The sequence below is a fragment of the Electrona antarctica genome (assembly GCF_951216825.1).
Source record: "Electrona antarctica genome assembly, chromosome: 23".
NCBI classification, from domain to species: Eukaryota; Metazoa; Chordata; class Actinopteri; order Myctophiformes; family Myctophidae; genus Electrona; species Electrona antarctica.
Genome location: NC_136804.1, coordinates 15,321,863 through 15,347,889, shown reverse-complemented (window position 1 = coordinate 15,347,889; position 26,027 = coordinate 15,321,863). Strand labels below are relative to the sequence as shown.

Here is a 26,027-nt window from a genome sequence, read left to right as displayed (position 1 = left end):
TCACTACTTCCTAAAACGTAGGTGTTAGCGATGATACTAATTAAGGCTCTGTTCCATTTAGTGTGCAGTGGTTCTCAAACATTTGCTTCTATTTGACCCACTGGTGTAGCAGAGTGTTTCCAGTGAGCTGACATGAAAAATAGCAGCACCCTGACTCTGTTTGACCAGAATGGAACAGAGCCTTCATTAGTATCATCGCCAAAATGGCGTGTATGCATAGAGCCCATATGCATATCAAACTGGGGGGCCTATCATGTTCAAACGTGTGCTATGTTCGATGTTTACTTTGCAGCACTAAATGGGCTCTATGCACACATAATAACTCTTCCTACTTTTGGGCCCCTTCCCTACTTCCTTCACAGGTGTTACCATGATACTAATTAAGGCTCTGTTCCATTTAGTTTACTTTTAAATTGGACCCCCATAACTCTGAGAGTGTACAAATGGAACCTAATGTACCCGTACGGTGTCAAGGACATTTGGACGCACTGGTAGCAGAGTGTTTCCAGTAAGCCAACACGCACAATAACTGCACCATTACTCTGTTTGACTAGAATGGAACAGAGCCTTCATTAGTATCATCGTTAACACCTGTGAAGGAAGTAGGGAAGTGGCGTGTATGCATAGAGCCCATTGCTTTTCTTGGCACTATATATTTACTATGGCCGTTGAGCCTGTATGCCGCTTGAGGATTTATGTTCTTTCTGACGTATTCTTATCTTGTGCGTAAGTCTCTGGATAAGAGTCTGCTAAATGCCTCCACTGTAAATTGTATACATAGACTTGCCTAAATATATGCTAAACACACACACACACACACACACACACACACACACACACACACACACACACACACACTGCATACATACTTACACACTGGGGGAAGGTCTGGTCCCTGGAGGACCCGATGCTGAGAACCAGTAGACTAGAACACGAGGGGAAATCAGTAATTGGCATAACAATTAAATTGTGAGGGGGGAAAAAAAGAATTGTCCAAAACACTGGTCAACACAAGTGAACACACACTCGCTCAGTTAACGACACTAATTCAACGTGTACCACCTCCCTGGTATGTGCTGTGGATTTTTTTAACTAGTGGGGTGCGCACGTGCACCTGTTCGAGTGATCATTAATTGAAATAACCTCTTTAATCTAGGCCTATGTATATATATAAATGTAATGTACCTATTGGCCTGAATATAAGATTGTTTTTATGGAATTTATGGAAATATCCTACAAAACGGGGTCATATTATAATCGAGGACTAGACTATTTGACATTCAATGTTATTTTTCCACAAATGAGTCTTGAAAACTGGGGGTCATCTTATAATCAGAGTCGTGTTTTATTTGGGACAATACGGGTATATATCAAATTGTATTCTATTTACTTGCATAATGGGGAAACTTTCGTGTCATAATTATGCATTTACCTTGCAAACGTCACCTCTGTAATTGAATGAGTTCATGAATCCATCAGCCACTGTTCTCCAACTCTTCAGACACCTAGAATAGGAGTTTAGTAGGATCGACACAATGGGCCGTCACCATTATGTCGGCCATTCCTGTTATTTCAAGCTGTGACACTCGGCGTCGATCAGCAGGTTCTTACTAGCGAGGTTAGCGGGGTGCGAAAACTGCGAATGGCTGATGTGCGGGCTTGCATCAAGCCCCCAGTAAGGCTATCCAACGTTGAAGATGCCACTACCTACTGGCGAAATGTGGAATTTTCAGCACTTAGTGGAAGTGGACGGACGTTCATGACGTCACGTGAAAAGCCTGGACCTCAAAATTGAGGTCCGGGGCTAGGCTAGGCTAAACTTCCGCTCGCTCGAGCCATTGAGTTATAATTATACTTCCGGAAGTCTTCCGTGTGCTTCAAAACGCCACTGAGCAACTTCCACTGAAATGAATAGCGGTGGGGCGGGGCTAACGCTTCAGTTCGGTCTCTATCCTTCTTTATACTCTATGGCTTGCGTGTACCGTCAAACTACCAGGGCGGCGCCCTGGACTGCCCTACCAACAGCTCACCCCTGCCTCCTCCCACAGGATGACGGACCACGTGACAACCCGTCGGACCCAGAGCCCTCCCCCGTCACCGTGCACGTGGACAGTCTGGTCATTCACCGACGAGACGACGGGTCCTTCTCTATAGGAGGTGATGCACGCACACGCACGCACACCGCAGCCAAATACAGATCATTCTGGGGGTCCTTGGCATGAACATATTTGTTCATGTTAGAAACATGGGTTTTTCAGAAAACGGTCTTTTAGAAGGCATTTGTAGAATCGTCCTCAGGTCTAAATGGGTTAAGAGAGGAGCTTTTTAACAAAGCATTTTTATAGCTATGCCCTCATGTTTTAAATGTTTTGTTCCCGTTTCCTAGATGTTCTTAATGTTTTAATGGTGTGATGTTTCTTCCGTTTTTAATTTATGCACTTGCTCATTGTAGCACTTTGAGATTCTCACGAAAGTAAAGTGTGTTATGAATAAAATGATGATTATTATTATTATAACAACAGGAATAACAGTGGACCGCAGACCTCCACCAAGGCATAACAATCTCCCGGTTTCTCATTTGAACGTTTGGCCTTATGGTGGTGCTAGAGGAAAGGTCACGGGGTCAGAGAAATCAATCAATTGATTGTGTTCCAGTGTGGATCAATGGAACTGACGCAGTGTACTTTCACTTCCTATTCATCAATATAATAATGAGCCAGTAGGGTACAGCTGCAGTGACAACACAGGAACGTGTGGGGAAGGTTTTACAAGGACTTAACTGAGAAACAGCATAATTGGCTACTAAAGACAAATGATATAAAAGGATGAAGGCTGATATACAAGCTCAACAGTGATGATCTAAAACGGTGCTTCCCAATTATTTTAGCTCAAGACCCAAAAGACAAATTAGACGTTTGCCCGTGACCCAAACTAGTGAAAATTGCTGATCAACAAGCTCACAACACGCCGCTTTGCGAGCTTGCGGATCTGCTATTTTCACGATTATTAAATGTTTATTATTATTATTTATTGATTCTTGTTTTTTTATGAAACACATTTCTGAAATCAACATTTCCTGTCCAAATCAACACTACAGTGGAGAACGGCCCAGCGGCAGAAGAGAACAGAACCCAGACGACGGCCGTCGACAACGCAGCGTTGACGATGATGAGTGACAGCTGCTCTCTGAACAAGACGCGGACGGACGGCCCGCTGATTGACACCTCTCTAAGCCCCGCCCCCGAGGACGTGGTCTGCACCGCCCCGAAGGCCACGCAGACGCAACCCCTGCCCTTCCTCCCCGCCGTGTCCGGCAAAGAGAAGGTGAATTTGACCCCCAAATGTTATGACGCGCAGCTCAGCGCGCGCACACACACACATCATAACACAACACGAGACCCCCAAAATGATATGCATTTGACCCCCAAATGTTCTGACGTGCAGCTCAGCGCACACACACACATCATAACACAACACGAGACCCCCAAAATGATATGCATTTGACCCCCAAATGTTCTGACGCACAGCTCAGCGCACACACACACATCATAACACAACACGAGACCCCCAAAATGATATGCATTTGACAGAGGGACGGACATTGCTGGTTGTAGGAGTGGTTGCACCACTCAAAAATACATGGCAGATGTACAAGCTCGGCTATTTTTACAGTATTATCTACTGTATTAACCAATGTTCTAAATCCTAAGAATTTTCTGGAAAAAAGTTCCAAAAAAATAATTATTATTATATATATATATATATATATATATATATATATATATATATATATATACACACATTTTAACCATTTATTTATGTCCACACAAAGGATATGCATACAAGGACACAAATATTATAGGTGCATTAGAGTTACATCTGCAAAATCATAGAATGTGTTTTCATGATACAATAGGCATGTCACTCAGTACTCTATGGGTGTAAGTAACAGCGTCTCCGCCATATATGACGGCTGCCACACACACACACACACACACTACATACACACTAAAATGACACCGATGCTTTCCCGGTTTTAATGGCCTAAAGCCGAATATTGCTGTTGTACAATCTCTCAAATTCTACTGTGTGCGCTGTAATACGCAGTAGAAGTACGCACACACGCACGCACACACACAGGTTAAAGTCTTTTCCACTGACACCTCTGTGACCTTTTTCCTTTTGTTTGTTCAGATGCTGATGGAGGAGAACGAGTGTCTGAAAGTGGAGCTGTCCAGAGCCAAGATGGCGCTGGCGGAGGCTCAGATGGAGAAGGACTCCCTTCTGCACCGCATGAAGTCTCTCAAGATCAACACCAGCTAGGCCTGGCTTCTCTGTCCACAGGCGTCCTGACACATCGCCACCACCGGGGGGCAGCTTTACGCTGTTTTTGTTGTGTGGATTATTATACTTTTTTTTCATCCAAGGCGACGTCAACAAGCAAGTTGTCGGGGAAACAACGTTTTGGACAGCCCAGTTCGACACCTTGATTTGTACGCCAGCACACCACTTTGAGACTTTTAACATAGGCACACCCCCCCCTCCCTCCCTGCGCAAAGCAATGCAGACTCGTGTGTGATTGTTTTGTGTGTTTTTTCAGTTTGTCTCGTTTTTTGTTTTTTTTTAGAACATGGACGCTATATGGCCTCACTCTCTCCTCCGCCAACCTCGGACGGACAAAAGGAAACGAGGGCAGAGAGGAGGCGTGGGGGAGGGAGAGGAGTGAAAACAGTACGGCCGATGATGGACGATGTTTCGGGAGTCGTGTCTGTGTGGCAAAAACACAGGTTCGAGGTCAGCGCCCCCTTCATCTCCCACGGCCGTTTGTCGTCGCCTATGTTTTAAATTTAAAAGATGCAAATAAATGATTCACCCTTTAGTCCCTTTCCTCTCGTGATCCTTAAAGTCCCACACGCAGGTGCGGAAAGAACAATGAATGTCATATCTTCAGAGGAATGTCTTAAAAGAAAAACAAAACAGAATGACTTATTTTGCACTGCACTGTAATAATGTAACGTAATGTAATTTAACGCTTTCGTATCGGGGAGGGCGAAAATGACAAAATCTAGTTGCTCAGAGAGTGTACCGTAGCCCTATGTGTATAAGAATGTGAACACGCGTACGCAAAGAGTTGTTCTTTTCTACGGAAACCTCATTGTGCGTGTGCGTGTGTGTGTGTGTGTGCGCAGCCAGAACAAGCATTTCATTACAGTGAATACATGAACTCATACGCAGTGAGTCACATTCCGTTTCGCTGCTTGATGAGCGGTGCTCCCAGAAGTCCAGTTGCACAGACTTTCATTTCCTATTTTTCTACGTGTAAATATAGCTTTAGTGTGCAGCACCTTGAAAACCTGCCCGGGCACCATCCATCCATATCACCCCCGGTACCATCCGTATCACCCCCAGTACCATCCGTATCACCCCGCCGTACAAACTCGCCCTCCAGTCCCGCAACTAACAACTCTAGACCAGTGGCTTTCGACCCTTTTCATATCAAGACCCATTATTTATTTGGCATTTGAGCCACGGGCAACCATCTGATGAGATTTAGCATCGCAAACTGGAAACGTACGAATATGTTTTTGTGGTTGGATAGGATTTGGTCCACAATTCCATGCTGTATTGATTTGGTACCATAAGGAGAGATAACAGACAAATGTTGATCAAAATAACAATTCTTCTACATTATATAGTTGTGTAGACGAGTTAAAGATCTATAAGGGTCCATTTTGTTACCAACTCTGCTTCATTTAGCTGGGGACCACTTGGAATCCCCGCAAGGACCACTGGTTGAAGACATTTGATTCTCAATTAGCCAGTAATTAGAGCAGGGGTCTTCAACAGGGCTCCTCAAAGTTACTACAGTGAGAGCGCCAAATCTTTGCGTGATAGGATAAATCTTTTATACATTAACCACTAGAACCCTAGCATGACGCGTCCCTATTCTGAGGAGAAAATAGCAGTTCTACAAGCTCACAAGGCGCATACTGTACTAGTGAGCTTGTAGATCTGCTACTTTTTTCAAAGAGGTTTGGTGTAGAGTGAAAAAAAAGCAGATTTAGGTGGTTAAATGTTCTAAAATACACACAAATATGACTCCAACATGCACTGTTGACAGTGCTGTCGAACAAGTCTACAAAGCTATGTATGTAGTGGGGGGGGGGGGGGGGGTCGTCCCTGCTTCATCGCTCTCTCGCTTAAGGGGTTCCTTGGCATGAAAAACGTTGACCCCTGGATTAGAGGGAAGGTAGCCCATTATCCAATATGTATGAAGCATATTATCCTACATTGCTTTCTACTCTCCTAAAAACACGTGGTAGAGTAAAGCCTAATTTATGCTCTGTCGCACGACTAGAAATAGCCGACCCACAAGCTCACACCGCGATGGCGTGTGGAGCTGTTGTGCGGCCAAGTCTGAAACAGGCTTAATATGGGCTCATTTAGGCTGCCTGGCTATAGTCATGTGTGTGCGTGCGTGTGCTTTTATGTAAATTTCTATATTTGCATAACGTTTCACGTGTAGTTTTTTCCTACAGACAAAGTGTTGCCCAGATCTGCTGCTGTCCCGTGCTCCGTGCATGTAGAGAGCACTTTCTACTGTCCCGTATAAATAGAACAAAACCGATTTTGTGTTCCTCGACGTGGCGCTTCACACGACGACTGTATGGAAGGCCAGTCCTATTTATAACACGCGGCTGTGAGTTTGTCCGTCAATCAACCCATTGTCTATCATGATCTGTACGTGACTGTCAAAGTCCCGACTTGAACTCGATGCTGACTTCGTCCGGTCCCAGTTCACTTAAGTTGATGTACAAGCTCAGAACGTGTCGCGTCTCAGTGCGTTGTGAGCTTGTACATCGGCTATTAACATTGTTGTTGAGTGACACCATCATATGACGGGGCTGAAGTGGTTCCGGCTCGTGGATTAAATAAGTGGAACACAACTCTGTTCTCTGCACAACTACAGCAACGACACTTGAAATGGCAGAGGATGGATTTTGAACACTTGATTGTATGTGAAGATTATTTTTGGGATCTGTTTTTTCTTTCATTTTTGTTGTGCCTCTGATAGACTCTCTCATCACACGGCCCCGCCTCCCATGTGGGAATCTCCACCACATTAAAACCTGTGGAGTAAAATAAAAAAATGGTAATAAGATGTATTGTCTGTCAAAGCTGCTGAAATATTAATGAAATAAAGAAGGGCATCAAAATGAAATGTTTCTTTGCTAACATCATTCTACTTATAGTTTTGCTGGGGAATGTGGATTTGGATACTTATTTCCGCTTCTAAACTTGTAAATGTAGAGTAGAGGGCCTACAGAGGTTTGCTTCAGGATCGTAATCGATGGGAACAGATGACTCGGAACATACATGGTGACAGCTGGACATGCCGGTTGGTGTGCTGCTGACTGCTGAGTCCTGACCACATAATGGTACCCTCCTGTGTTCCAATCTGGGTGCAGAACGTGAACCGCGCCTCTCTACTTTTGGTGATGGAGCTGTTATGCAAAGTGAAGGTGCTACTGCTACAATGCCCAAGGATATACAAATTAAACATTCCCTGAAGAAAACCTTACAGGTCGAAACGTTGGTTTCTGTTAATAAACTTTCAGCATCGCGGCTATGTTCATCGCCTTAGGCCTTTGGCACCTCATTAATATTGGTGTGCGCCCTTCTCCTGCCTGTACAAATTAAATCATCTTGAGTCCACAAAGTGGCTTCCGTATGTTGCACGTGACGTCCCATTCTTTAGTCTCCTGCTTAAGGCCTGTTCATACTCCACTTTTAGGTGATAAGGTGACCACCGAAAACTACGTCACGCCGTGGTGATACTGTAAGTATGGAGTTGCAAATCTGTGCGTGTGAGTTGCAAATCTGTGCTTTGGATTAATTATTTATAAGACTGTTCTGACTCCATAATAAAGCAACTCACTGCTCACCCAAACACATCTCTCTGTTTTTACTAACAACCGTTTCAGTGGTCACCTTATCACCTAAAGCTGGAGTATGAATAGGCCTTTAGGGAGTTGCTTGTGGTCACAAATACTGACTCAACTATACACGAGGCCGTTTTATGACGACCAACCAAGACTATAACAATTATTCGCCACAACAAGTAACGTGAACATGCAACACAAGGATGACCTCTACGGGTGGTTAGCAGAGCTGCGTTGTATTGCCAGGGGTGGATGTTTTGACAGCATGCACATAAATGGTCATGACATTTTATGGCTGGAAAAGTGCAGTGTGGTGCTGAGCCAGAAGAGGAGGGGGGGGGGCGGGGGGCGTGTGTGTACATGTGTTGATGTTTGACTGTGTTTGTTTACATATGTTAATGTTTATATGATGGTGAGGGAGTCAGTATGAGTAAGTGTATTTAGGCAAAGCATGCACCCATACAAGCTTCATGTTTTTCTGTTGCCTAGTAAGTAGTAGGCCTATCCCATGGTCTGTGTGTTTCTGACTTTCATATCATATGAAGGCCGACTAAGTCCCCGTTTTCTGTTCCACAACAGATGTGCCCCTTCTATCTCGATGTCACATGCCATGATCCTCCTCACTAGCAGGCAGTTGTGGAAAGGAACTATACATTTACTCAAGGGTACTGTACTTCTTAAGTACAATTTTGAGGTCCTTTTACTTTACTGGAGTATTTCCAATTGATATCTATACTTTTACCTCTCTCTACTCCACTACATGTCAGAGCAAATATTGTACTTTTACTCACTACAATTCTTTGAAAACTTTAGTTACTAGTTTACTTTGTAGATTATATTAATTTATTTCAAAACCACTTCACTACTTTGGCTACTTTGGCTATTTTCTTGTGAAATATGGGACTTTCTGCATAATGAGTACTTTTAATGTTGGTACTTTTAAGTATATTTTGATGCCCATACTTTTGTACTGTGACTTAAAATTTGAATACCTATAGGCCCTATTGAATAGGGTATTGATACTTTTACTTACCGGTAAGTAAAACATGTGAGTACTTCCATCACTCATCAGACTCATGGAGCAGCTTCAACAATTTGCCAATGCCGCTAAATAAACCGTTTCCACAGCGTCCATATTGTCGTGAAATAGTAAAGTAAACACAGGCATACTCTGTATAATTGATAACGGCTGTGTTTACCCTACTATTTCATGTTACAATGGCAATGTGGAAAGAAGTTCTATTACGTTTTAAAATGCCAACCTGCCTGAATAGAATCTAAATAAACTAATGTTCCTTGGTGTATTGCAGTGGTTCTCAACCAGTGGTCCACCAGTCCACCAGTGGTCCTTGAAGGGGTTCCAGGTTGTCCCCAGCTAAATGGAGATTTGGTAACCTAATCGACCCTTGTAGGTCTTTAAGGGTTTCATTTTATGCTCTCGAGAGTAAAATTGTTAAACATGCATTATTATTTTGGGCCTTGATATGAAAAGGGTTGAACTGTTGAAAACCACTGGTGTATTGGGTATAGTTGATGTGGAACACATTTAGCTGGAATCATAGAATAGTGCTTTAAATTCTAGCACCATTGCGTGTGGCAGGGAGGTGTTCTGGCCATTTCTGTTGGCAAGATACTGGACAGATGGATCTACATTAAACGTCATGGGAATGGATTGGCCGGCTGCCCCAAACAAATGACTAACCATACCCTCTATACTTGGTCATCTAACGCTCACCCTACAATAGGGATGCTAGAGTTCCCAGTGGTTCAACCTTTGGGTCGCAAAGGTCAAGGTCACGAGTCTTACGACGAAGATCAATGTAAAAAAAAAATGGCATCGGCCGAAATTATACAATGGAAGCAGAACAACGTGCACAGGGTCTGCAGTTCCAGGTTTACGGTGGGTTGCCAAATTTCTGCCAATCAAGAGAGTACCAATTTATAGGTTTGATTTTAGAGTTCCAGTTGCAATTTCGTCTAACTCATTTCTGTGTCATCACTACAAATTGACTTGTTTATCTTCTTTTGCAAATTCCTGCTTCTGATGGATCAAATTGGTATACCTACCTGAAAATGCATTCTGTTTACTAAAGAGCTGGAGAGACATGGACACTCATCCCGTTACTGAACACTAATGCAATGAGTACAATCAGAATAATAGAGCTATTTAACACTTATATTGTAACAAAAGATCACAAAACAAGCATTTTCTGTAATCTCAGTTAAATAACAGTTGCACATTGACACAATAACACATTAACATTCATTCAGGAAATAACATTGAGATAATACGTCTAATAATTTAACAAAATACTAAAACAAAAAAATAAAATAAATAAAAACACAATTTAAAATTTCTCTCCGAATGCAACAGCTGAAATTTAGTAGGGACCTTTCATGAGAAATGCAGGAGGAATTTGGCGTGCGGCCATTCTCTCTGTCTCCTTCCGAAAGAACTCTTCCAGTCTCTCATCAGTCATGTCAAACAATAGTGGCCCAAGCGGCAGTGTTTGGGCTGGTTCTGGGTGTTTTTTGGCAGGCTCTTGGATCGGGCATTTTTTGGCAGGCTCTTGCTGCGGGCGTTTTTTGGCAGGCCCTGGGATCGGGCATTTTTTGGCAGGCTCTGTGTGCGGGCATGTTTCACCTGGCTCCGGGGCCGGGTGTGTCCTGGCTGGCTCCGGGGGTAATTTCGGGACGCCTACTTTCTTATACTTGATCTTGATGGGCTTCAAGTTGAGCTGTGACAGAACATGCATTTGATTAATATAACCCTCCGAGTGTACAGTAAGACTTTTTACTACATTAATATGCACCAGGTATGTACTTACCTTTGGCATTTTAATCTTCAAGGATTTGTCTAGATACAAAAGACAATAATTAGTCAAATGTATCATTTAGATCCTTTAACAATACACCATTTCTGATTATCATTTGGGTGATGTGAGTATGATGCAGACTGGACCCCAAGACACGCTTAACATAAAAAATCAATCTATTTTATGAAAATCTTAATTTGCATTAGTATTTAATCTAAAGGAATACAAGTGAATTGGGAAAAAAATCTTAAAATTATAAAACACATTTCCTTGTGGATCAAGGATGCAAAATAAATAATAAAACTGTTTACCTGCTTTAAGTAATCCACTGCATTTTTCATGCTGGTCTTCAGTACCTCCAACGAAACTACTGTACAGAAAAACACAGTTAAACACTTCAACCTGGCGTCCCCATTTTGCCATTAGGCTATAGGTAAAAATGTTCAAAAAGCACAATTAGCTAGCTAGAAGCTCACAGGTGGCTACAATACTTGTGGTTGTATTATGATGATTGGATAGTTAGCCTACCGTTTCTCATGCTTTTCAGCAGGAACGGTGGGGGAACCTGCAAACAGGGTAGTATAGTTCTTGTCAAAATGCAGACTGGAAAACATCTTCACTTCAGAGTTTATGGTTTGATTAAACCCACATAACCGTGAAAAATAAACTAAAGCAAATATGCAAATTACGCATTTTATCAATTTCAAATGTATTCCAAGTCATTCAACACAATAATGACTGTCTGCTGTCTGTTCTGCAGCCTGTCTGATTAATGTCATTGCTATTTATTCTTTGAAACAAACAGAAATAACTCATACCAAGGATGGTAGATACGCTGGGGGGCGGTTGCATGTACAGGTGTTCAGCGCCACTCGAGTTCAAGGTGGAGTTCATCACAGCGAAGCCTGCGATGAACTGAGGTGACACAAGTGTCACTGATTCGCCTGCGAGAGAACAGAGAGAGGAGACGACAAAGCCAGAGGGAAAGAGAGATATGTCAGAAGACAATAGAATGACACCATAAATAGAATAGCTATGTCAAATTCAAACAACATTGTGTTCTGCCCTATTTTATAGAACAGGCGTACTGTGTATTGCCCTGATCAGGAGAACTCTATGTGCTCTTAATGTGTGTGCTCTGAAATCCCTCATTTCACCATCTCTTGTTGAGCCATCGACAGCATTATCCGTAAGTGGGAACTTTTCTATTTCAGATGTCAGGATACTGTATTTTCTGATTTGGTATGCAACGTCTAGTGTGTATTTCATGCACAATTGATTTATTTTTTACATCTGCTATGGTAGGATTTTCTCTGTGTAGATTAGCTCAGTGTGCACCTGCTTGCTTGTTTGATAAGCTTGTTACATCCTGTCATTTTCTTTCTTTTTCATAGTTTTACTCCATTACTTGATGATATGCAAGTGTGACAATAAAACACAGGAGTTCTTTGGACGCTACATCCAGACATACATCCTGTTTGGCTGACTGTCTTGTCTAACTATATGTACACCAAACACGGAAGAGAAAGTTATCAATCCACATATGTTTTAGAATAAACTGCACACTGCCACATTACACAACATACACCCACCACCATCACTATCTTGGAGAAGGATCTCAGGGGAGGGCAATGTGTCGGAAGAAGCCAGGCTGTCGGATGAGTCCTGGCTATCAGACGAGTCCAGGCTATCGGACGAGTCCAAGCTATCGGACGAGTCCAGGCTATCGGACGAGTCATTGGAGGCGGAGCTGGTATAACCGGTTTGCTCCTGGACCACATCCGGACACCTCGGCACTGGCAGGTCCCCTTCCGGTGGTGGCTCGCGTTTGTCAAGAACCATCTGTGTGCTCGTCCCTGGGATAGCCATCGCCTGGTTGGCTGGCTCACACAGTCGGACCGGGTCTCCAGCATTCTGGTTGGTCAGTGTTCTCCTTCTCATTTGTTCAGCCACCACAGGGCTCATGAATCGGACAGCCACCAGAGGGCTCATGAATTGTACCTTCTGCTTGCCATGATGGATGCTCCTTCTGGTCTGTGTATTAGAATATAAGTGCGACATGCATTGCTACAGATTAGGACTGAAGAAAACCAATACAAATTGTTTAACCCAATTTAAAACCGGGAAAGAATCTGTGCCATTTCAGAATTTTTCTTTGGCTATTCAAAAATAGCAGATGTACAAGCTCGCAGTGTGTCACTTCGTGCCACGTGGCGAGCTTGTACATCTGCTATTTTTGACTTTTTTTTTTAATCTTGAAAGTGTGGAAGCTACTGATTTAGAAAGAATGTGTAGAATCTGCCTCTGGTCCAGGCAAAGAAATCCAGAAAATTCTAACCCTAGAAATCCAGGTCCTGGTACTCATGCATGCACCGTTTGTCACCCCCAAGCTTCCGTTCATACAGAACCCAGGGCCGGGCAGGGCCTTCATTTTCAGGCAAGTTGAGAACTCTCCTCTGGGTAGCTCGAGGCTGACAAACGGTGTGCGAGTACCAGGACACTATTAATAGACGATTTGTGGGAGATAAAAAAAAGGTTTGGAGCTACTAACATATCCACATTAGAATGAAGACAACTAGCTTTCTACCATTCTAGCTGCATTTTACTGTGGAAGGAGTGGGGGAAATGGAGAAACAATTCAAGGCCAACATGTACGTACATGTATGTTGGGACAGGATTATAGGCTGATTCATGGGGTACATGTGTTTTGGTCTGGATTTTAAAGGAGAAAGCCTGCTGTCACACTGTCTTTCAAGAGGGGGCGAATCAATAATGATAGAATTCACTATTCCTTTAACCTCCTCACACAAGGATGTGCAGTGGTTTGGTGCTTAGTTATGATGAATAATACTATACTGTTTTGTAATTATTACCAAAAAAGACCTCGTCGACACAATACTAACCTGAATTCTGGAGTGCCGAGAGTGAGTGCGGAGGATGCCTGTCCCACCTAGCGCTGATTCCTCTGCCACTGGCTCAAAGCGTGGGCCACCCTTAGGCAGAATCCTCCTGTTCTCTGAAGAGTTGTAAAAGAACACCTCAGTACAATATATTTAAACCTAAATGCTGAAGTGTCTCCTCTGCATTTTGTCACATGTCCCATTTCTTTTCAATTAAACACAGTTTCGAAACATGGTAACCAATGTTTGCATAGTTGAGCTGCAGCACCCTTGGGGAGACAAATTGGAGGACACATTTTTGGACAGTGTGACAGACAGAATATATTATACTGTTATTATACATAGTCTGGATTTTCGGTGGTGAGGTGACCACCGGAGCTGAAATAACGTTGAGCGGTGGTGAGTAAAAACAGAGAGAAGGGCTGGGGCGGTGGTTTGCTCTTCATCGCGGCTCGTGACGTCATGTTGTAGTTCGGTGGTCTCCTCACCACCGAAAATCCAGACTATGAATGAGCCTTTAGTTTAGGCCCGTCAAAATTATTACATAATCGTAATTATTTGTACTAGTCAATTATTTTGTCTGTTCTGGCCATAGTACATAAAGCATTTTGATTATTGGTACAATTTATCTGTATATTTAAGTTATTTATCATATGCCTTGACATTCAGTTTATATGTCCGAATCAATGCCAAAAACACAATTCAGAATCCATTATTGCATGTGTGGTGTGGGTGTGCATTTCTTACTGCCAGTTTTCCAGGCCTTGCCGGCCTTCATAGGCGTGTCTCCTTTGCGGGGTGGGCCTCTACGTTGTGGAGCCATCTTGCAGGATACCAGCCTAAAAGACAAAGCAAGCTTTTTATAGTTCTATAGAAATATGCAAGTCATGTTTCTAATGTGCTAGACACCATACACTCTAAAAACATATGCATAGACTCCTGCCATTCTCTTTGAACCCTCTTGTAAACAAGTGTAATGCTTTATTGGGTCGTCCACTCACAGTTAACAGTCTTTGTATTGAGTTTGTGCTTGAAATGTACTGTAATTCTGCAAAGTGTTTACTTGTTGATACATATTTCAATCAATCAATCAATCAAAAAAGCCTAAAACAGTTGTTGAGGCATTCAAGGTGTGAGACTAATCAATTGATCTACCTGTCCTGCATTTACACTGGCAGTGGCTGATCAGAATGATTGATAAATTACTTGCAACCTATTACCAATTAATTCTGAGATTATATAGCCAAGATATAAATCAATCTGTAGGCTAGATAAGAAGGTGGCTATATGCAACTGCAACAGTAGGCTGTAGTAGCATGAAACGACAGTCCATCATGCTGTCACTATGGGATTTATTTTCTCTTTTTTTCTTCTTTTGTTTGTAATACAAATGTTTATTTTTCAAGAACTGATTATAAACCATGGTCACATCGGCTCAACAAATGTATATGCCCTGCTGGCTATAGCTTAGTTTTTAAAAACACAAACAGCTGTCAAAGACAAGTTACTGTCAAACTAACATTACGTGAATGATGTCTTTGTAGGCTAGCTACTATAGGCCTAGCTAGCTAAAAAGCCCACGTCCATCGCCCAATAAATTAATAATTAATGCTGATTCTTCAATGATTCATTCTTCTTAAATCAAATAATAGGCCTATTGGACTTGTGAAAGGTAGTTTACCTATAGTAAACTCTATCTAAACTAAGTTTCTCTCGGAAAACTCACCTGACCACAACAACAAAAACACGATTGTGTCGTCGGTGACTTTGCAAAAGTGCGGTAAACTAATAATGTTATACCTATTGTGTCAATTGTGTTGTGACTTACTAGACAATTGAGTCGCTCTGTCTGATCCGGTGGAGTTCTAAGGCGGTTACGGAAGCGTTGTGTACATGCATGTGTGTGTGCAAAATGACCGGATCCGGAAGGCGGGCTCTAGACCGGATCCCACGACTGATATTAAAACTAATATCTACAATATCTACAAGCTCACAACGCGTCGCATCGCGACGCATTGTGAGCTTGTAGATCTGCAACCCTGATGACGCAGCAGTCTCTCATCTCATCCCATCCACCACTGACCACCCAACAACATATCTCTGATATAGGCGGCTAAAATGGTATTATTTTGGTCGAGGACTCAAAGGTACGTGTTCTAATTAAATTCCTCAAACGTTTTCAAGATAGTTAGAAAACTAGCTGACTTGCTCACGCCTGACTTGACACTTCATTGAGCTGTGTGTGTGTGTGTGTGTGTGTGTGCGCGTGGGGGGGCTCCAGTGTGTGCGTGTGTGTGCGTGTGACTGTGTGTGTGACTGTGTGTGTGTGACTGTGTGTGTGTGTGTGTGTGTGTGTGTGTGCCCGTGGGTGCGTGTGGGTGCGCGCGTGTGTGTGTGTGTGTGTGTGTGTGAGTGGGCTCCAGTGTGTGCGTGTGTGTGTGTGTGTGTGTGCGTGTGTGAGTGTGCGTGTATTGTTGTTATTATTATTTTCTATTGGAAATTAGTTATACACGTATAGGCTACATGATATATTTATTCTATTTATTTCTAATTAACATATTTTACTTATTATATAATCAGGGGAATTAAAGAACACACACGAGAGAGAGAGAGAGAGAGAGAGAGAGAGAGAGGGGGGGGGGGTGGAGCGAGGGTGTGTGTCTGTGTCGCAGGTTGTCAATTAAAAACACATCTCCCATGAGTTCTGCGCGTGTACGCGCATCCCACTGACCCACTCTGACACTATCATGCACCATCATCCAGTCTGCAAAGCGAAAATAGGCTTTAAATCTAAATACACTCACTGGCGTGATAACAATGGCATCTAAAAAGGCACAACATAGCCTGCTATAACACAAATCTCACAAAATACTGCGTGTATAGTGATATCATTTTCACATTGTACACATGTAAAGATATGTATGCTTGTTGACATGTATTGACATGTATTGACATAAATTGACATGGTTCATTCATACTATCTATGGATGGAGTCAGCTATGACTTTTTTATGGACTCAACAAAAAGGCATCCAGTCCTTCCTGCCTCCTGTTGGTGTGTAACAGCGACATCCACGCCCCCACACACACGCGCGCACACACACACGCACGCGCGCACACACTTACACACGCACGGCACGCACGCGCGCGCGCACACACACACTCACACGGGCTGGAAAAGTGGCGAGCGAGCAAGGAGAAAAGCGAGCTGCTTGCTTTGGACTGGGAATAGAATCCAGAGCCAGAAGCAGCACTGGCAACAATAACCAACCAAGCGGACCCAGACAGACTCCCATACATATTATACGGGACAACAAAGCAGTGATCGAGAGATATTAGGCTACGCTATAAGGAAGCTATAAGGGAACGCGACGTTTTGTTGTTTTGTGTTTTTAAACAGTCAGTCAGACGAGGAGGATCTCTCTCTAGACTGTCTCTGTCTCTCTCCCTCGATCTCTGCGTGTGTCTCTCTCTCTCCGTGCACTTAACACGGCGGGGAAAGTCGCTCTGTCTGCAGCCTTTATTTGCACGGCACGGAACGACACGGTTCCGTTCAGTTCGGTTTGTTTGGAGAAATGGGCCGATCCTGAACGGAAAGGAACGGAACAGGGGGCTTTCAGAGCCGCTCTGTCTGCAAGCAGCATCGCGTCGGCGGACGGACGGACCCGGGACGGTGCTGTTGTTGGATCAGATGTGGAGGATGAGGAAACATTCCACTCAGATGGCTTAATTCTAGCTCATCATCACAGAGTGAACGCAGGAGGAGGCTGGTGTGGGGGTGGTGTGGGGCTGGGCGGGGGTGGGGGGGAGAGAGGGGTATCCCCGACCCAGAAGAACGCTCCTCGATCGGATACGTTCGGATCTTTTATCGTGTGAAACTTGCGTGTGTTTTTTTGGCTCATCATCATCATGGGGAAGGAGCAGGAGCTGCTGGAAGCCGCCCGGACCGGCAATGTGGCGCTGGTGGAGAAACTACTGACCGGGAGGAGAGGACTCCACCTGGGCTCAGCCTCCGGATCCATACCGCTACCCAACCTACTAAGGTAAGAAGACAACAGAGCCTGCCTGCGCTGTTTGTAGCACAGGCCGCTATAATAATAGGGATGACCCGCCTGGGTCGGCCGGTTCTCTCTCTCTCTCTCTCTCTCTCTCTCTCTCTCTCTCTCTCTGTGTGTGTGTGTGTGTGTGTGTGTGTGTGTGTGTGTTTAGAGAAATGTAGATAACAAAACAAGGGCTGATCCCAAAGTCTGAAGAACTGTACAGTTTCATACCAACTTAATGTGAAAAATGCTTCAGGCATCTCTCTCTCTCTCTCTCTCTCTCTCTCTCTGCACAGTAGTGTATGGCTGTATGTGTTGTGTACAGTCATGTTGCCCATGGTTATGACAGCTGATTGCTGTTGGTTCTGCAGACAAAGCAACGAGGCGTTTATGACTGATATAGGTATTTATTATCTTGCTCTAATCCACTCTGGAAATCAATAATAATAATGAATGACAGTAAATTGTCTGTTGACAATGCTACTGGTTCTGAAAACACATACATTCCTATTTCTCAACAACACGTGTCATTCCAGGTGAGTATTATGGGATCTCTATATATAGCCTATCTGGCTCTTATTGCATCGATGACCCGAAAAAATGCTTCTCGGTTATTCGCTTAATGAGCAAGATAAAGTCGGTTATTTTATTCTAAATGTGGGTTTCGATATATTTTCGGTGAATTGCCCAGCCCAGGCCCAGGTGCTGTGTTGTTGTTTCTTCGTGTGTGTGTGTTTGTGTGTGGTGAGGATGAAGGGATGAGGATGAAGGGATGAGGTGGAGCTATAGGTGATTGGCAGATCAAAGGAGAAGGCGTTTTCGGTGAGCAGTGTGCGCCTCAAGGTGCTTTCACACAACACATCCCCTCCGAGCCGAGCCCACTGGTCCACACACACACACACACACACACACACACACACACACACACACACACACACACACACACACACACACACACACACACACACACACAGACAGAGGAAAGTGAGGGATGTGATTTTGAGGCCACTGAGTTTATTGTGTTAATTAGAGTTTAATTAAATGGATTAACGCCTCAAGTGACCCATCCTACAATTGAGGGATGCAGAAGGTATATATAGCCGGGGAGCCACAGGCCCAAAAGCTCAAGGAATAGAGATTAACCTGTGATGTCATGACATACTTTTTATTTGTGTTTTATCTGTCCACTTGGTCATTAAGGTACACAGAAAGAGAGGTCTGCTCTGCCGGAAACATCGCGAAAAAAAGTTATGGCCATTTTTGTATACCACACCATAGACAACCAACCACTTGCCCATGACGGCTATGGCCGTTTTTCCTGCAAAACCAATGCTTGGAATGGATTCAGAATCATGAAAACCCCCTAGTTTGAAATGTCACATGTTACTTAAAGCATGATGAAATTTAGAAAATGTTGCCTTTTTTGGTTGTCTATGCCGGTGTGGTATACAAAAATGACCATAACTTTTTTTTCACGATGTTTCCGGCAGAGCAGACTCTCATTCTGTGTACCTCAATGACCAAATGAATACATAAAACACCAATAAAAAGTATATCATGACATCACAGGTCCTCTCAAAATTTCGGCTCCCCGCTAATAGTAACTAAACTGACCAGACGTCTGTCTATGTTCTGTTCATGGTCCCAGCAGCAACCACACATTATTTTATGATTTCCAAACCAGGCAAGGCATTCAAATCTGATAGTTAGGACAACAGATACTGTATATGTGACGGATATGGGACAACTTCAGCATTTGCATATAGGCAATTCCCCGTCCGGGTGGACTTAGGGCCGATTCATACTCCTATTTTACCGCTGTTTCGGCGCTGTAGTGCCGAAATGATTTCGGCTCGTCAGAAATTTTCAGTAGCACCGAAGAGCCAACTTCAGGACGGTACCCGCCCCCCCGAACCTCAAATGACGTCACATTGTAGGCTCTACAGCGCCGAACCGACTTTTATTCGGCTCTAAAATAGGAGTATGAACCGGCCCTTAAACCCTGTTGTTGTTAGACCATCTGTAAACAATTCCTCCCCTATCAGTAATGTGATCTATTACATTGCATTACCCACACTGAACATCATTTGCTGTTCATATATTCAGAACGGGTAAGGACTACTAGTACATACTAATTTATTGTTTGTGAGAATGTGAAATTATAACATACTTACTGGTCTTTCCACATTTTAAACGATCTGTTGCCCTGCCTTTAAGTGTTGCTTTCATATTCGTATATATATCTAAACCGAGACGTGTGAGTTATGTTTACTGTCTTACACGCTTGCATTGCATAGTTTGGATTTATTGCGTTTTGGCTTCTGTCACACTTGGGTGGGCTGCACAATGTGTCTCCCCCGTCAGAAGGAAGGGAGTGCGGACGCGTGAGTGACAGGCTGCGTGATGCGTGCCTCATAATGACAAGGTTATCGTCTGCATAGTTGAGAAGTAACTAAGTACATTTACCTACTGTACCATTTTGAGGTATTAGTACTTTCCTTGAGTATTCCTTGAGTATTCCACTCCACTACATCTCATAGGCACTACAGATATTGTACTTTTACTCCACTACATTTATTTGGAAACTTTAAGTTACTAGTTACTTTGTAGATTGCATATCATTACAAAACATACATTAACCACTTCTTTATACTTATATCAGAGTATTTCTATATTGCAGTATTGATACTTTTAATTAAGTAGAAAATGTGAGTACTATTTCCACCACTGCACTTGGGTGGGCTGTACAATGTGTCTCTCCATCGGAAGGGAGAGTGTGTACGTGTGAGTGACAGGCTGCGCGATGCGCGCCTCATAATGACATGGTTATCGTCTGTAACCCACCATTTAGTATAGACTGGTGGGACAACAGGAGAGGTCGCAGGTCAGAGGTTTGTAGTGCAGGCTAATGTTATGGGAATGGTCTGGGAACTGAACCGACTGACGCGCAGTTAACCATCTGAAGGCCTCCGAGCACCATTCCAAAGCATTCCAAAGTCATGAGGTCTGCTTAAAGAGGAACTGTACCACAGTCAAATCCTCAGTTAAGTGTTAATTGCACTCCGAAAGAGAGTGTCCAAAATGGAACCAAATGGACCCATAAGGTGGTCCATTTGGTTCTGATGAAGGCTCATAGCCGAAACACATAAGCGCTCCTTTTTGGGGTGTGCCAATAAAGAAATGGAAATGTGAGTACTTTGTCCACCATTTATTACATTCTTTGGATGTGCTACCTTTTGGGAAATGTTTTAGTTCCTACTTTTTGATCCATTTGGTTCCATTTGGAGATTTTGGACTCTTCGTCGAGTTCAATAACAGTCAGAATTTTACAAAATACTAAGTGGGACGGGACCATGGGTGCATAGACGCACACACATGCACGCACACGCGCACGGACGCACGCAATACCCTCGCATCAACGCACGCAGGATGTGGAAAGGCTCATCCACTCAAAGACAAAGCTGTTATGAATCATAATGATTGGTTGGCATCGAACAGAGCTCATGGATGTACAATGTACATCATGACGATGCAACACGCCACAGTGGAAAATCAATAGTGCATGAGCTCATTGCCGTTTAATGTGTCATGTTTCCTGGCCGATGCCAGGCCGATCGCGGTGTCTCTGACCATTAAGCTGCTTTTACGTACACTAGGGACTGACTGACCAGTAATCATAATGAAGATGGATTTCTGAGTAGGCTCTTATCGTCCAGTAAAATATATAGCGGAGATGATTTAATCTCCGTCATCAGCCCTGATCAACAGCATACACTGCACCCAGTATGGACATTTCCACATACTAACGTTGTCAGCCATGGTCCGACGTGGCGTTGGTCGCATTGTCCGACTATTACTAACCGTAACGGCTAAATCTTACCCTAACTCGTCTCTAACCCTAACCTCGGTCTTAACCGGCCACGTAAGTCCCCTAACCTCATATCAGTCTTAACCGGCCACGTAAGTCCCCTAACCTCATATCGGTCTTAACCGGCCACGTAAGTCCCCTAACCTCATATCAGTCTTAACCGGCCACGTAAGTCCCCTAACCTCATATCAGTCTTAACCGGCCACGTAAGTCCCCTAACCTCATATCAGTCTTAACCGGCCACGTAAGTCCCCTAACCTCATATCAGTCTTAACCGGCCACGTAAGTCCCCTAACCTCATATCAGTCTTAACCGGCCATGTAAGTCAGTTTCACAATGTTTTCGCTTCGGCAGCACTGGCAGTAACTTCACTTCTGCATTTCCTAGTCGCCTACTCATGGTAGGCGGTATGTGGAAATGTCCATATTGGCTGCATTGCATGGTCCAGATAAGAACATATAATACTGGTGATTGTTGGTTGATAGCATTCGAAGCGGGTGAAATATACTGGGCAATGATGACAAGAGATTATGATGGAAGCACCTGGCGTGTGTGACAGCACCGTCTGGGACGGAGTGACAAGGTGACACTTTTGAGAGCGTCTCAAGATGAGGGAGATGTTCCAACAAACACATCTATCTCTACCCTGCTCTCTCTCTCTCTCTCTCTCTCTCTCTCTCCGATCTCCTCGCCATTACAAATTTAAGCTGACGTCACATAAATTATTGCGATTTAACAATTTAATTGTGTTTTTTGCATGCTTTGACAAATAACTTAAAATGAACGTAGGCCTACAAAGAAATCACTGTCACATTTTAATACACATTTTATATTGTGTGTGTGTGTGTGTCACTTTGTGCCGCACGCTACGAGCTTGTACATCTGCAATATATATATATATATATATATATATATATATATATATATATATATATATAATCTTTGACAATTATATATATATATATATATATATATATATATATAAGAAATGTTTTTTGACAAACTACGGATTTAGAAGGCATTTGTAGAATGGTCCTCAGGTCTTCATGTGGTAATGTGCATGGAGCAGTGATTTATGGCTTGCTTTGGTGTGCAGAGCAGAGCACAGAGCATCAGGAAAACAGTGTTTGTCTTGAGAAGGTTCATGAGCACCACAACAATCGGAAGGCACCTGCCTCTCTCTCTCTCTCTCTCTCTCTCTCTCTCTCCCTCTCTCTCTCTCCGCCTTCAAAACCACGTTCAGCCATCCTGACAACAGCTCTGATGGTGCAATACCAACCACTACAGCCCTGCTCAATGACTTGCTAGTTTTGTGTGTGTGCGTGTGTGTGTGTGTGTGTGTGTGTGTGTGTGTGTGTGTGTGTGTTCAATACATAGGTCACAGGTTAACTGTGGAGAATGTGAAGCACATTAAGGACACATGCGCAGCTCGCAAAATATATGCTCCACTTTTTATTGTGCATATGGGATTGACTGGAAGGGTCACTTTACCTGCTGAATTTGCTATACAATTAATGCCTTTAACACACACACACACACACACACACACACACACACACACACACACTGCACACAGCTCTCTCTTGCTCACTTTGTACCATGTATTTCCATAACGGTGATATTTTGTGCTTAGGTTTGAATTCATTAATGGAGACCGAACCTCAGCCCTGTCTGACTGAGCGTTGTTGATGAAGGTGTGCGTGCGTGCGTGGCTGCGTGCGTGCGAGAGTGATCAAACTCAGTGGCTTCCTACATCTCCATTAGGGTTTTGGCCAAAGCTCCACTATTACATCCTGCCAAGAAACAAAGTCGTCCAGACACAGAGCCAACACACACACACACACACACACACACACACACACACACACACTGATATCTCCCCTTGGATCGCTTGCTCTTTCGGTCTGTCTCTCTCTTTGTCTTAATTTTCCTCAATACCCCCCCTCCTCTCTTTCTATTTTCTCTCTCTCCATCTGGTGTCCTGGCCTCACTGTCAATCCCCCTCTCTGTCTCTGTCTCTGTCAATTCAATTCAAAGGAGCTTTATTGGCATGAGAAAACATAGGTTTACATTTCCAAACCAGAAGTGGAACAAGACAATCAAAATATAACAATATATTTACGAATAAATATTGGATATAAATAGGCATTAAATAAAGAGCTGTGTTACATTAACACTATTTGGGTAAAAAAGATTGTGCATTTTCTGTCAGAGATAGTTATACATCCATACAGGAGACGTTAGCTTTATACTTTTGAAAGTTGGACAGCAGTAATTTAATGTTTTTGCATTCACTTAGTATAAAAAAAAGTAGCAGCAATGTATTCAAATGTAATTGAATTAAGGTTAGTTGCTCTGTTTATATAACAGATTTTCTATGTACCGAGGTACATTTTATAGTGTAGGGTATAAACGGTGTACACACAATGATTTGTATTCCTTAAGGTGCTTGTATTCCATTTGACATCCTCCTGTCACAGCAGGTCACAAATCTCGCTGCTCTCGCTGCTCTCTCTCTCTCTCTCTCATCAAGAGAGAGAGAGAGAGTCTGTGTCTATCTCTCTCTCTACTCCCTCGCTTTCTCTAGCTTCTATCTATCAAGTTGTTTACTTCCTCAAATAGGTTTGCCTCTCTGTCTCTCTCTCTCACACACACACACACACACACACACACACACACACACACACACACACACACACACACACACACACACACACACACCTCATCACTTTGTCTCTCCTCGCTGCGTAGAAGGAGTGTCTTTTTACCCATCATGCCTCCCAGGCTGCGATGCTGACAGACTCGTCATCAGGGAGGTTGTTGTTCGACGCCTGCATGATTGTTGGGGAATTCTGGGAAAATATGTGCCTCCTCCAAGAAACGTCCCTGGCCACGCTTGTCAGCGCGAGATTTACTGGCGCTTGATGGGTTGTGTGTGCGTGTCGTCTGGCTGTGAGGCCTGAGGGGAGGGAGGGGCCAGCCCAGCGCGTTCGTTCCCTGAAGGACAGTCGGCTGGTCGTGACGCGTGGCGGTGCGGGCGACGTAGACACGCGGACGACGTAGACACACACACACACACACACACACACACGGCTACAGCCTGATGGGCTCGTAACCGTTTCCGTTTAAATGTGTCTAAGCCAAGAACAGCGTAGCTGAGAGGGTGATGAAGCAGGGAGTGGATTGCCCCCCACCATACTGTATGAAATATTTTATAGATGGCTCCATATACTCTCAGTGTTCTTACACTTACACATTATCTAATTTAACTACATATTGCATTCATGTTAATACTGTACGTATTTTCAGACATCACGTTGGTTGCTACAGATCTCCACAGACGTCTTATCAAATACATTTCAAGATTTCTTATAATTTTTGGGGTCCTTGACATGAAATAGTTTGAGTACCATTGAGAGAGAAACATAGCTTTTTAGAAAACTGTCAGGATTTAGAAGACACTTTTTTGTGTGTGCGTGCGCGCGTGCGTGCGTGCGTGCGTGCGTGCGTGCGTGCGTGCGTGCGTGCGTGCGTGCGTGCGCGCGCGTGACAGATCTCCGGACGCATGTCGGACTAATGCTCCGTCGGAATTACATGCGGTCCCTGGCTGCATACTAAACGTGTGCGTGCGCGTACTTCCGCTTGATAGGTGATTTGTCAAGTGCAGGATGTCACCCAGTGTTTAGATAGGAATGTCATCTGGCTGTCAGTGGTTGAAGGATGTATTTTGTGAGAGAGGGAGAGAGTGAGAGAGAGAGGATGTGATAAGTTTTCAGTGCATGTCGCAACTGGCCAGGTTGTGGAGCTCACTTCATTCCCTGGATGATGATAATCGATTCCTTAGTGATGCAACCAGGAAGTAAATGACCTGGAAGCCTCGAATGAGACACGTTTCCCAGGATGCCGTGCTGCTGCCAAAAATTAACAAAGATGTTGGTGATGACGTGACGTGTAGATCGACCAAGTTCGCTGTTTGACAAAGGGTTTTCGTATCACTGTCAGAGCTGGTGTGTGGACTTCACGTCTGCTACACCATTATAATACCAGTGGTTCTCTTAATTCCAAGGACACACTCTCAGGACAACTCTGAGAGTGTACAGTAAATCTTTATAATTTGTACACTCCCAGTTAACAGACCTGTTAGGGTCCATTTGAAACCCCCCACTAGGAATCGTTAACGGGAACCGTAAAGAGGGAATTGTTAAGGAACCGGACTCGTTTAAATTCCCAAACAAGTTCCCAATGCTATAGCCCAACATGACCGTTTGTCTGTCAGTAACTCACCCAGTGGGGGCATGGTGGCACAGTCGGTACTCTGTAGTGCTGTCGCCTCACAGCTAGAAAGTCCTGGGTTCGATTCCTGTGGGCACTGGGGGCGTGTTCTCTCCTCCGCGTCATCAGTGCCCATACCGAGGCGGGGTTGGCGAAAGGGCCTTTCTGTGTGGAGTTTGCATGTTCTCC

At 43.7% G+C, this 26,027-nt stretch overlaps 3 protein-coding genes across 9 annotated transcripts in view; 2 read left to right on the top strand and 1 right to left on the bottom strand.

The window, feature by feature from the left end:
* The window catches only part of bltp3b (bridge-like lipid transfer protein family member 3B), a 60,155-nt gene extending 52,929 nt beyond the window's left edge, over positions 1–7,226 (top strand). The window contains exons 20-23 of one of the 2 annotated variants that reach the window (XR_013789010.1): positions 2,049–2,157; positions 3,098–3,324; positions 4,195–4,461; positions 4,503–7,226. Coding sequence is in view for 1 of the 2 variants with exons in the window: in XM_079494625.1 (XP_079350751.1) it covers positions 2,049–2,157; positions 3,098–3,324; positions 4,195–4,323 (465 nt within the window). In the remaining variant the exon portion in view is untranslated. Of the gene's footprint in view, positions 1–2,048; positions 2,158–3,097; positions 3,325–4,194 lie in introns of both variants that reach the window. The other variant, XM_079494625.1, reaches the window with a different exon arrangement.
* Positions 7,227–10,105: 2,879 nt separating this feature from the next.
* Positions 10,106–15,482, bottom strand: LOC306916161 (uncharacterized protein). Of its 3 annotated transcripts, none has more exons than XM_079493920.1 (9): positions 15,386–15,482; positions 14,407–14,498; positions 13,663–13,775; positions 12,346–12,793; positions 11,578–11,703; positions 11,288–11,324; positions 11,071–11,129; positions 10,772–10,800; positions 10,106–10,681 (listed from the first exon to the last, which is right to left on the bottom strand). In XM_079493920.1, the coding sequence occupies exons 2-9, from the start codon at positions 14,480–14,482 to the stop codon at positions 10,325–10,327; spliced, it is 1,245 nt and encodes a 414-aa protein (XP_079350046.1). In that variant the 5' UTR covers positions 14,483–14,498; positions 15,386–15,482; the 3' UTR covers positions 10,106–10,324. The 3 variants fall into 3 exon arrangements, with proteins under 3 accessions (XP_079350046.1, XP_079350044.1, XP_079350045.1); XM_079493918.1 differs by lacking the exon at positions 15,386–15,482 and adding an exon at positions 15,180–15,244; XM_079493919.1 differs by lacking the exon at positions 15,386–15,482 and adding an exon at positions 15,180–15,244 and having other exon boundaries at positions 12,352–12,793.
* A 1,979-nt stretch (positions 15,483–17,461) lies between these two features.
* The window catches only part of anks1b (ankyrin repeat and sterile alpha motif domain containing 1B), a 296,270-nt gene continuing 287,704 nt past the window's right edge, over positions 17,462–26,027 (top strand). For 2 of the 4 annotated variants that reach the window (XM_079494548.1, XM_079494547.1), the window contains exon 1: positions 17,462–17,701. In XM_079494548.1, coding sequence (XP_079350674.1) covers positions 17,568–17,701 — 134 coding nt within the window. In that variant the 5' untranslated portion in view covers positions 17,462–17,567. The remainder of the gene's footprint in view (positions 17,702–26,027) is intronic. The other 2 variants (XM_079494546.1, XM_079494545.1) reach the window with 1 other exon arrangement.

Excerpts from the sequence above, each read along its gene's own strand:
- LOC306916161 (XM_079493918.1), bottom strand. Across the intron at positions 11,704-12,345 it reads AGATAGTGATGGTGGTGGGT|GCGAATCAGTGACACTTGTG; the intron begins GTATGTTGTGTA and ends GTTCTCTCGCAG. Across the intron at positions 10,682-10,771 it reads TGAAGATTAAAATGCCAAAG|CTCAACTTGAAGCCCATCAA; the intron begins GTAAGTACATAC and ends GTTCTGTCACAG.